Raw genomic sequence first — 11,964 nt, 5'->3', positions numbered from 1 at the left:
CCAGGTTCAAGAGATCCTCCTGCCTGAGTCCTCTGAGTAGCTGGAACTACAGGCGCTCAACCACGCCCAGCTAATTTCTGTGTTTTTAGTAGGGACGGGGTTTCACCATGTTGGCCAGGATAGTCTTGATCTCCTGAATTCGTGATGTGACCGCCTCGGCCTCCCAGAGTGCTGGGATTACAGGCATGAGCCACCGTGCGCAGCCTTCTTTTTTTTTTTTTTTTAAATGTAGGTGTTTATTGCTATCAACTTCCCTCTTAGCAGAGCTTTTGCTGTACCCCACACATTTTGGTATGTAGTTTTTCTATTTTCATTTGTCTCAAAAAAAAATTTTTTTTATTTTCTTCTTAATTTCTTCATTGACCCAGTGACCATTCAGGAGCATGTTGTTTAATTTGCATGTATTTGTAGAGTTTCCAAAGTTCCTCTTGATGTTGATTTTTAGTTTTATTTAGTTGGAGTCTGAGAAAACACTTGATATAATTTTAATTTTTAAAAGTTTGTTTAGACTTGTTTTGTGTCCTAACATATAGTCTGTCCTGGAGAATATTCCATGTGCTCATGAAGACAATGTGTATTCTCAGTTGTTTTATAAAATTCATTTAATATCTTACACAATCACAGAACAGAGTTAAGAGAAACCTGATATCATCTTGCCCTAAACCACATTTTGCACAAAAGGAAGCTGTTATCAAGAAAACTATGTGATATGTCTTTAAAAAACAGTGTTTCCTATAGAACTCAAGTCTTTAATCTGCTGGTTGTTTCACTACAGCAGCAGTTCTGAAAGTATGGTTCAGGGAGCCCTAGGGATTCCAAGAACCTTTGAGGAGACTGTGAGGTCAAAATTATTTTCACAATAATGGTAAGACCCTATTTGCCTTTTCATTCTCATCTAGCATTAGTATATAGTGAAGTTTTCCAGAGGTTGCATGACATGGGCTGTATCAAAAGAATAAATGCAAGCCGGGAGCAGTGGCTCACGCCTGTCATCCAGCACTTTGGGAGGCTGAGGCAGGTGGATCACCTGAGGTCAGGAGTTCCAGACCAGCCTGGCCAACATGGCGAAACCCTGTCTCTACTAAAAATATTAAAAATTATCCGGGTGTGGTGGCGGGTGCCTGTAATCCCAGCTATCTGGGAGGCTGAGGTGGAAGAATTGCTTGAACCCGGGAGGCAGAGGTTGCAGTGAGCCCAGATCGCACCACTGCACTCCAGTCTGGGTGACAGAGCAGACTGTGTTTCAAAAAAAAAAAAAAAAAAAAGAATGCAAAAACATATATGAGATTCCAGTGGTTTTTCTCTTAAGCTAGACATTAGAGCAATTTGTGAAAATAAGAAATACATCAATTTTCTATAAAAAATGCTATTTATGTTAATATGTACAATGCCCATTATTATTATATTTTTAAATATGCTAATATTGATTAACATAACATGTGTGTATGTGTGTGTGTGTGTATATATATATATATATATGAGGTTTTGGTGCTCTCAAGAATTTGTAGGTATTATCACAATAAGTAGAATGATGCCATTAAAAGAAGGAAACAAGGACAACACCAGCTACCAATTTTTTAAAATTAATGGTGTTATAAAAATGTCTTCTGTGAATAGACAGTAGAGACTCAAAAGGGTGGAGTGGGATGAGTGATGAGAAATTACTTAACAGGTACAATGTATACTATTCCGGTGATGGCTACACTAAAAGCCGAGACTTCACCACTATGCACTATATTCATGTAACAAAACTGCACCTGGACTCCATAAATCTTACAAATAAAAAGAAATGTATTCTGTGGCACTCTCCTTCTTCTAAAAATAGCTTGGGCTGTTTTGGAATAATTTTTAACTTATTATATGTGATTGCAAGCTCCTTATGTGCCTTGGAATTCAGAATTTCATGCTTCCACTTTCACAACTGACTTCATTTAACTTTATGAAGCTTGTGCTAAATATATAAATGCTTAAGGATATGTGAAAATCATTGAAAATGCTAAATTAAAATGATTTTAAACTAGTTTTAAATTGTATCAACTTTACAAAATAATTTTTTTCAGGGAGTTACACTGTTTTCTACTCGTTGCTTACTTAGGATTATCGAAGGGGCAGATGAGAGGAGAAATTCCCTTTCTGAAACAAATGAAAAGGACACACAAAAATATTCTTCAGTTTCTCTGCCAATGTCTGTTTCCGCTCAGCCCTGAATTCACTGATTTTCTACCTGTCCTCACTCCAATATTTTTTAATCATCGGTTTTAAATCTTAATTCTGTAAACAGATCTACCATTTTCTTAGAAAATGAGGTATTTCTGGGAAGAACTGAAAAGAAATGGGGACTGGATTCATGAAAGGAACTTTTGGGGACCTTTGTGAACAGGAGTTCTAGAACCACTAGGGAAGCTCAAATATTACTCCTTATAATTTTTGTATGATGTTGTCTTCAATAAAGGGTGTCAATGTAGTCTTCCTGTTACGTATGTCATAATTAGATGTATATAAACGAGGAACAAACCCATGCAGCTTCTAGAACAACAATAAATCAGGAGAAAGATAGGGTGGAAGTATCCTTCTGTTGTGGTTGTTATGTTCTTATGCTGACCTGGAACCACATTTTTGTGATTCATGAAGGTCATAAGAAAGACTATTTCCTTCACTGAACTTGGCTATTATTCTCACAAGTCAGTTATTCCCTTGGTCTCATTGGGCATGTTTTCACCCTATTTCCTTATCAGTTAGTGCTGGGAAGACAAGAACTTTGTATTTTATACACTGTACTGTAACATATAATATATGTAAACATGAAACAAAAACGGATTCATTGTGATTTCATTTTCTCCCACAGTGAAAGAATAGATTTAATCCTTTACCTAATTTGCATCCTTTGCTCTTCCAATCCTGTTCAATAATTCATCAGAAGGCAGTAACTTAGTGGTAAACAACATATTGTTTCCCCTTGTTGGTACTTAGTAAGCTTTAGCTTCTGCAATCTGTTCTCATGAAATGAATCCCATAATTCCTTTAATCATTTTAGTTACTCTTCTCTGGATCCATTCAATTAGATTACAACTTTTTGGCAGGAGAAGTACTTGAGTTGAACAGTCTTTCCATATGTTGTTTCAGAAGAGTGGTAAGAGAAAGACTTGTATCATTTACATTCATGGCTCAATGGCTACATTCATTTTGACTAAGATAGCTTTCTGGATATAGTACACATTGAACAAATGCTTGTGAATGAAAGTGTTTAATATGGACTTATTGACCATTTATTATTTTTCTAATCTATTTGTTAAGCCCTTTACTGACTTTTGGTTTCTCCTTTGGAAAAACTGATTCTAAATAATGGTAATGCTTTTAAAATATGTATCATGCTAATACCATAAATTAGGTTATACACCATATGTCCAACCAAGCTTTAGAACACTTTTTACAAAAATGGGCAAATCAAGGTTCAGGAAAGGATATTATTAAAAAATCATGGATACACATTGAGAAGAAGAGATTGTCAAAATAAGGTAAGGAAAAGAAGATGAAATGAACCAAATTGCATATTCAATAACAATAAAATTCCCAGGAGAAAATTTGGGTAAGTAGTACTATAAAGGAATGATTTTTTAAAAACATGTCCCAATATGTAACTGAACATGTAAACCAGCTTGGAGTTCTTTTCTTTGATATAGGAAAGGGAACATTTCTGAAACAAAAATGAAATTTTTCACAAAACATTTTTTTCCATAGCTCAATGACACCTGTTTTGCACGGAGACAAGCACATGCAAGAAAAAGTTGTAAAAGTGGAAGCAAATGTGGTCTCAGAAGAGGATTGAGAAAAATTTAGGTAAGGCTCTGGTACAAGACATTGTGGGAATTAAACACCCTACTAGAGATCTGGGGGAAAGCACCAAGAGCAAGTCAAATACTAGGATAGGAGATAGAATCCCTTTTCTTGGGGAGGTTCAAGAGTCCAAAACAGCCATATTCAGGATGCAGTTTCAGGTTGGCATCAGCATCAGAACTAGGTCCAAATTCAAGATCTGGTTGTAGATCAGGCTACACAGAGCAGAAGCTTTAGAGTCAGTCATGAAACAAGTACCAATGGAATGGAAATAGGAATAGTTAATCACTGTCTTTAGGAAATGGGGCTTTTGAAATAGGCCAAGAGAGTCAGGCAGGATTGAGTGGTTGTAAGTATTGGCTTGGTCTTCCTCAGGCCCAGAAGACCAGGAAGAAGTGATTAGCCATGGAGACTATACACTTCCACATGGAAAATGCTTAGAGAGAATTTGGTTTGGTTCAGAAGAAACTGCATATCCTCCTTCATCAACAATACTTGAAGTTGAGTTGATAGCAGCAGAAGTGTGATTTCAAACCCCCTTTACTAGTGAAGAGAAAGCATTCCCTATTTCCTCTACTGAGTTAGGATTGTTTATTGGACCCTATGGGGCAGGCTGTAGATGATTCCGTGTTCATTGTGCACAGTGGGGATGGTCTGGGATTTGTCACAGACTGACATCGGAGAATTGGAAAAGCTAAAGAAAGATATTTCAGTTTTATAATGAAGGTCCAGAATTAATTTGGAGGCCAGAGGGACCTAGAAAAGAAAATAAAAATGAGAATTACAAATGAGTGGATATTTGCCATTGGTAAAAATCTGGGTCACTTATAGCTGTATTTTTCCAGCTGTGCTTTTGTCTGTGGGCTTTGATAGCATCGTCGTCTAATAAGTGTTTCATCATCTGAATCTGACAATAGATATCATTCCAGAATACAATTGTTATGTAACAAAAATTCTGTATGTTGGAGAAAAAAGTCAATCAACACAATTTTAAGCTTTGTATGTCTTTTGTTTGCAGGGAGTCAGGCGTAAACAAGCATTTGTCATTCGATTCTTCTAGTGCATTTCCAGCATACTGTGCCTTGGGCATGACACATCAGAATCTGATGTTTATCTTTTATTACCTGCCAGACCCCTCTGGAAAAGCCTCTATGGAATTCATCATCTGCAGTCTTTGTTGTAGGTACACATATAAATACATGTTGAATGCATTTGTTGAGGATATTGTGGTTTCTAACGCTGAACTTAAAAAGTGTTGAGATGAATAATGAAGAGGACCTTCTGCAGGAGGTATGAAGCTAATCATTAAAATGTTTTTAACCAAAATATTGACAGTAAATCTTTTTAAAAAAATGTCAATTATTTGAATGCCAGTAACAATAAGGGCAGCATAATTATACTTGTTATATGTCCACTCAGGAGAAGTTTATGAAGAATTGCCCTTCTGTACTACACAGTGAGTTTATAAAGATAATGAAAACTAAACAATTCAAAATATTCATCTAGGAAAGCTCATTTGGTTTGAATAATCATTTAAGTTCAATAGACACTGAGTTTCAGAAGCCTAAGTATGCTATAAAAAATTTTATTTCTATTTTGGTTGTTATTGAGAGAATAATCTTTGTTTTTCTCAAAGCTTTGGCCTCTTTCTAATAAATATGCTTTGAGATTAAATGACTAAAGGTGGAAACCTGTTTTCAAATTATATTTGAAATACACAGCATGAATAATGATAGCCACTTATAGGGTCTAGCATATATTAAAATAATCAGTTGTCAACATATAACATTTCTCCTCACTTCTTAATGTGTGTGTACCCAACCTTCACTCTTGTATTTCTGACTGACCATTCTGAAAGACTGAAGTGCAGACTTGGAGGCAAGCTGTGGTAAAATTTGGGAGGATGTGAGTTATCTTTAGTAGGTTAAGAAAATATAATGCAAGAAGCATACCTACTATGTGAAGAGTGCAGTGGAAGACCAGTGCATTATGTATGAAATAGTGGCATATAGAGAACAAACCTGGCCCGCACTTTTGCATGTAGTGGAGAAGATAGCTAACATCTAAGAATGGGTTCACTGATCTGTATAGTGAATACAAGCAGTTGTTTTGAAATAGAATCAAGAACAAATGCACTTTCCCTAAGGAAACTGGGCAAAGCTATGTGAAGAAGGCACTCCCTGAGGAGGAGCTGTGGCTTATCCTGTACTGTCATGTCACTGTTGTAGGCATCAAATGGTGGACATGTTTATGTGATTATAATGAATTTAGCTAAAAGTAAATTCATAGCTGCAAAGGAAGGCTTATAGAAAGAAAGTAAAGGTAATTAGCATATACATCATTAGCTTTTTGGGATTTTGATTTCTAACTATGTAACTTCTTGGACTAGTTTTACTTACTACTTCTGATCCCATGGCAGAACTCTGCTTTCTTCCCCAGCTCCCACAATTTTAGCCCAGGATTCCAGGTGATACAGCTCCCATGAAAGTCCTTAAAAGCCATGCCCTCCTCAAGACCAGTCTAGACCAAATGTTGATTGTTTACTCTTAGGAGAGCAGAAAAATGAACAATATGATTTTTAAACTGCACAATTCTCACAGCAAGAGACATTCTCTGTCTTTTGAGGAAAAGTTCCTTCAAAGTTGGAATAGAGCATTGTATTTACTAGATGTAATAAAGGTGAATCTTGGCTGGCCGCTTGACCCAACTCCACTGAGTAAGCTCTTTTATACTCTCCTGTATAGGGTCACATTCTCAGGAAGTGAAAGAATATGGAAGGAGGGAGAGAGATGACATGTGACATTCCTTTTCCAGCTAACCAATGTTTGGAAAAGGACAAGACTGTGTTCCATGCTAGATGCTCTGGTAATGTGAGCAAGAGCAGCATGAAGTTAACTACAAAACACAGCAGCTGAACAAAAGCTCAGTGGATTCCAAAGGGCAGATTGTGTATATGGAGAAAATCCCTCAGAATACTTACTTCCCCAGTCTGAAGAAATTCTTTGTCAGAATATTCAGTAAAATGAACAGTTATTAATCTTACGTTTGCTACTTCCCTAAAGAATATTTTACTGAGATTCTCTATTTAAAACAATGCTGTAAAGTCATGCATTCAGCTACATTCTTAGCAGTGGCAGACAAAAAATAGATTGAAAACACATTCTTACTTCTTAAAGTAGATCCTATGGGTGTATGAAGTTGTGAAATTGAGTGAAAGAGTGGCATATCATAACAATTAAAATCTGTTTATCAAGAACCTTGTGTGTGGTGCTGAGCTGGGTAATATGTCAAGTAAGTAAGATCTGTTCTCCACCCTGCAGATATTTATAACTCAATACAGAGAACACTGACACAGGTAGACACAGTTCTGACGTTTCCATATCACAGAAGGAATGAATGCCATCTGGGGTGAAGTCAGAGACTCATCCTGCTCTGCAGCCTGTATCTGTTGGGGGCATGAAGTGCAGCCCCATGGGAGGCTTTACCTGACCTTCTAGAGGCTTGCTTCAAGAGGCTAGAGATTTACCTACCCCAGCTTTCCCTGCTTTATGCTATTGTCTGTGTGACTCTAGAGACCTCCTGATTCTTGTTTTGTATTTTCCATTTGTTTTGTCTCTGAGAATTCAGAAGATTTGTCTTCTGAAGATTTCAAGGTTTATAGTTCATTTTATAATTATTTACCTCAAACTTACCTACTTCCAGTGTATCAACTAGCTCTCCATTTAAGAAATCTCAATGGAGAGACAAGACAAAAATTAGATTTGAGTTTCAAGGGCAGTGGGTTAAGCTTGCACTTCCTGAAATGAGAATGCCTGCATTTTAATCTTGGCTCTGCTACTTACTAGCTGTATGACATGGGGCAAAGTATTGGACTTCTCTGTACCTCACTGGGACATTAATAGTGCCTACAGGAAGGGATTTTGTGGAGATTAAATGAGTTAATACATGTAAAGTGCTTAGAACTGTGCTTACAATATAGTGAGAACTCATTAAAAAGGAGTCATTCATTACATATACTTTATTATGTTATGTTGACCTCTAATAGCTCTCCTGTTTTCATTTTTACAGCCTTAAAGAGTTTTACATGTTTTCCTTTACATGATAGAATTTGTTTGCTTATGATAGTAATGATAACAATTATATATAATATACCTTTTTACATAAACATATATCCATCCACTTCTAGCCTATTAAGGCTTTCCTAAGGCACGACTAGAACTATTTTTAGCAATCAGTTACAGGCATATTATAATTTTTTTAAAGGGTAGAGCACCTTCCCCTCTCACATTTAAAGTATTTTTATATTCATATTTGCAGTATTTTTATATGCTGCAGCAGCCCATTAGCTGATATCTTCACTAACAGTTCCATAACATTCTTGGATCTTTTTTCATACTATATTACAGAGCCCATTATCATAAATATATATTATATATACATGAATATTTAAATTTTTTCTACATGTCTTTTTACCTTTGAAATATTTTTGTTGCTTTTCTGCTCACCCACAAAGCCTTCACAAATTATTTTTGTCCTGTCTACATGGATAAATATATTTTTAGCCATACGATCTTAATTTCTCTAAAAAATATGGAGAATTCTTCTTTGATTTACTTATGAACATACTAAATAAAACAAAACTTTTTGCTTCCTTTATTGTTTTAGTTTTCTTTATTATTTAGCTTCATATTATCAAAATCACATGGTGTTAGACCTTCGTAAAATTATGTTTTTCCTTCTCTGAAAATGTTTGGTTAGGTATATTTTTCTTGTGTAGAACTTCTATTGTAGATTTTGCATAACTTGCCCACAGAGGTGAGATTTGTTTATGGGTTGATAAACACTGTTGACTATTAGCCAATTTGTTAGAAATAAAAACGAGACTCATAGCTTTTCATATGGGAGCAGCTATATCATTTACATTCTGATACTTCTTTCACACAGAGCTCTCAATAATGATCGTTGCTCTATCATTCTTGGTCACATTTGAATGTTCCACCTAATCTGCCAACTTAGGTCTAGGTTATTATCTTGTAAAAGTGGTGAGGATTAAACAGTTAGAAAGTGAAAATTTGATCATAGAAGTGGAAATTAACCAGGTTGACCCTGACATTTGGCTAATCTCCCCCCAAATGTGCTTGGAGATGAGAAACTCAACACTTTGACAAATAGCCCATTCCATTTTGGGCTCATTATATTAAGTAAAATTCTGATTCCTTGCAAATTCCAAGAAATTTATCTGGATTTTCCTTCTGTGCTTTGTTTTACTTCAAAAGATAGAGATACTATTGAACTCTCACTTGAAATGTGGAGTTTTTTTTTTAAAGACCTGAATTTCCTTAGTTTTCTGTATTTTGTCACATATAAAGTTTGTAAGTAGCATGAAGAGATGAAATAAGAGTTGTAAACCACACATATTTGAATTCTGCTATGTTCTAGCTATGAAGCCAGTCAAGTTTCTGCATTTATCAGATCCTCAGTTGCCTCACTGAAATATATATCTATGTATTTATATAGATATATAGAGAGTGAGAGCATGCATACACACACACTCACACACACACACACACACACACACACAGAGAGAGAGAGAGAGAGAGAGAGAGACAGAGAGAGAGAGAGAACATTTTAGCTATTCTTCAGAAAAGCAAGAGAAATAATGTTTTCTCAGTATCTTAAGTGGGGTAATCATAACCGTGGGGAAAAGGCCTGATATTGAGGGTAACTACTGTGAAAAAACCCTAAAGAAAAGGTAAAATTTATAGAGTAAAGCTACAGAGGCATTGTAGAGCAGGCTTTCACTAGCACAAGCCCATCTAAGTAAAGAAGCACAGGTCTAAGCCCTTCTAGAGAAAACTTTGAAGAAGTCCATGCCATATTTTATCAAGGAAAGCTGTTTTGACTGAATCATCCTAGTGGGTTACCATCAGGTCTTGCTGACATCCAAAGAAGTCTCATTTAGAATCTTTTATAAAGGAGAAGTCTGAGTCAAATGTCCTTTCTGGCCTTATACTTCAACATGGTAGGTCTTGGTTATAATTAATTAATTAGAAATTATTTACTCAATTACTACTTTATGCTAGGCAATACATCTAAATGCCACCTTCTAAGAATCTTCAGTCTTTGACATGTTCTTCTTGTCATCCTTTCCTGACTTGACTTCTTATCCCATCTGTCTTGGATTCCATATCCCATTATTTTAGCATCTTCCTTGCCCAAATCCTCAACTTATTTTTGTCATTGTCCTTCTGAGTTTGTGACCTCATGAAACCTTAAACCATGGTGTCTTCACATTTCCAGCTGAGCTTTGCTAGAGAAAATAATTACCTGTGCAGATTGGTGTCACTTTAAACTTTAAAACCTCCAATTCTTTCTGGGCCCTTGATATTTTTCTTTCTTGAGTCGGCTCTTTCTCAGTTTCCACTATAACTATGTGAAACAATTTCCATTCTCCTTAAGCCTTTAGTCTTCCATATTCCTACTCTATCTGAACACTTCTTACCCTAAAGGGAAAATTGGAAGCACCACAACCCTCCACCTTTTCTTATCCAGAATGGATAAGATAGATTAAGGTTTAAAATCAGTTTTAGATTGAAATTCTGCCATTTATTGGGTGAAAATCTTCCTGAGGCTCAGTTATCTCATCTGAAAGGCACTCATGAAATGTTAACAATTCTTTGCTTTCTCTCTTCTCCTCCTAATAGTCCTCTTCCTCCTCATTTTTTCTCTTCCTTCCTTGTCTCAGTCAGTTTGGGCTGCTATAACAAATTGCCATAGGTTGGCTGGCTTAAATTACAAACATTTATTTCTCACAGTTCTGGAGGCTGTAAGTCCAAGTTAAAGCCTCTGGCAGATCTAGCATGTAGTGAGGCCTCACTTTCTGGCTGGTAGATGTACATATTCTTGTATCCTATATGGTGGAGAGCAGAGACAGAGGAAGTAAGCACTCTTCTATATTTTTTTCCCCATAAGGGCACTAATTGTATCTTGAAGGCTGTAGCCTCATGACCTAATCACCTCTCAAAGGCTCTACCTCCTAACATCATCGCATTAGGTGTTAGGGTTTACTGTATGGTTTGTGGGGGACACAAACATGCCGTTCTTAACTCTGCTCTTTCTTCTAATGATCTACCCCTTTTCCTTCCTCTGATAGAGGAAAATGTATTAAAGTTAATTCCTTTATTTCAATCCCAGGTGGAATCCCAGATTCCATCTTTTCCTCCCAGGGACCTCCCTTTATTTTTTTTCTACTGTCTCCTACATCTCCTTTTTTGTTTCCTTTCATTAAGCATGTATTTATATATGTATGTATGTATGTATGTATTTATTTATTTATTTATTTATTTTTGAGACAGGGTCTCACTCTGTTGCCCAGATTGGAGTGCAGTTGTGCAATCTTGGCTCACTGCAACCTCCACCTCCCGGATTCAAGTGATTCTTGTGCCTCAGTCTCCCGAGTAGCTGGGATTACAGGAGTGCACCACCATGTCCAGCTAATGTTTATATTTTTAGTAGAGACGGGGGTCTTGTTATGTTGGCCAGGCTGGTCTCAAACTCCTGGCCTCAAGTGATTTGCCCACCTTGGCCTCCCAAAGTGCTGAGATTACAGGTGTAAGTCACTGGGCCTGGCTGTCTTAGCATTTAAATATATGCAAGTCTTCTCTACCTAAAAGCAACGTAAACTTTTCTTGAGCCTCTATGTACTCCCCTGGTAGACATATTTTCTGCCTTCTTTACTTCATACTTTTGAGTTGTATTTCATATTTTCATTTGATAATATTTCTTGTGTGCTTACTGGGTGTAGATCCTGGGCTAAACAACTCACATTCCTTTTCAACTCACTGGATCTAGCTGCTGCTCACATGCTTCCACTGTGACTGTCCTTACCAAGGCCTCCAGTGACTTGGGTTGCAAAATACAATGGGCAAGTATTAATACCAATCTTATTTATCATTTCAGCAGCATGGTCCATTGGTACTTCCTTTTTATGTTTACTCATTAACTATGGTGGGTTTTTAGTTCTATTTATTTATTTATTTATTTATTTTTACTGTGCACCATTTAAATGAACATCTCAGTTCTCTTTTACATCTCTTATTTTCTCAGTCCCTGTTCTTTCCCTTAATAATT

General features: G+C 36.4%; 1 protein-coding gene across 2 annotated transcripts in view; it reads left to right on the top strand.

Annotated features, from left to right (window-relative positions):
- Positions 1–5,054: 5,054 nt before the first annotated feature.
- LGSN (lengsin, lens protein with glutamine synthetase domain) overlaps positions 5,055–11,964 on the top strand; it is a 43,970-nt gene continuing 37,060 nt past the window's right edge. For both annotated transcript variants that reach the window (XM_019028953.3, XM_004044249.4), the window contains exon 1: positions 5,055–5,124. In XM_019028953.3, coding sequence (XP_018884498.1) covers positions 5,095–5,124 — 30 coding nt within the window. In that variant the 5' untranslated portion in view covers positions 5,055–5,094. The remainder of the gene's footprint in view (positions 5,125–11,964) is intronic.

This window comes from Gorilla gorilla, chromosome 5, assembly GCF_029281585.2.
Source record: "Gorilla gorilla gorilla isolate KB3781 chromosome 5, NHGRI_mGorGor1-v2.1_pri, whole genome shotgun sequence".
NCBI classification, from domain to species: domain Eukaryota; kingdom Metazoa; phylum Chordata; class Mammalia; order Primates; family Hominidae; genus Gorilla; species Gorilla gorilla.
Note: the sequence above shows the minus strand (reverse complement) of the source record. Positions and strands in the feature narration are given on the sequence as shown.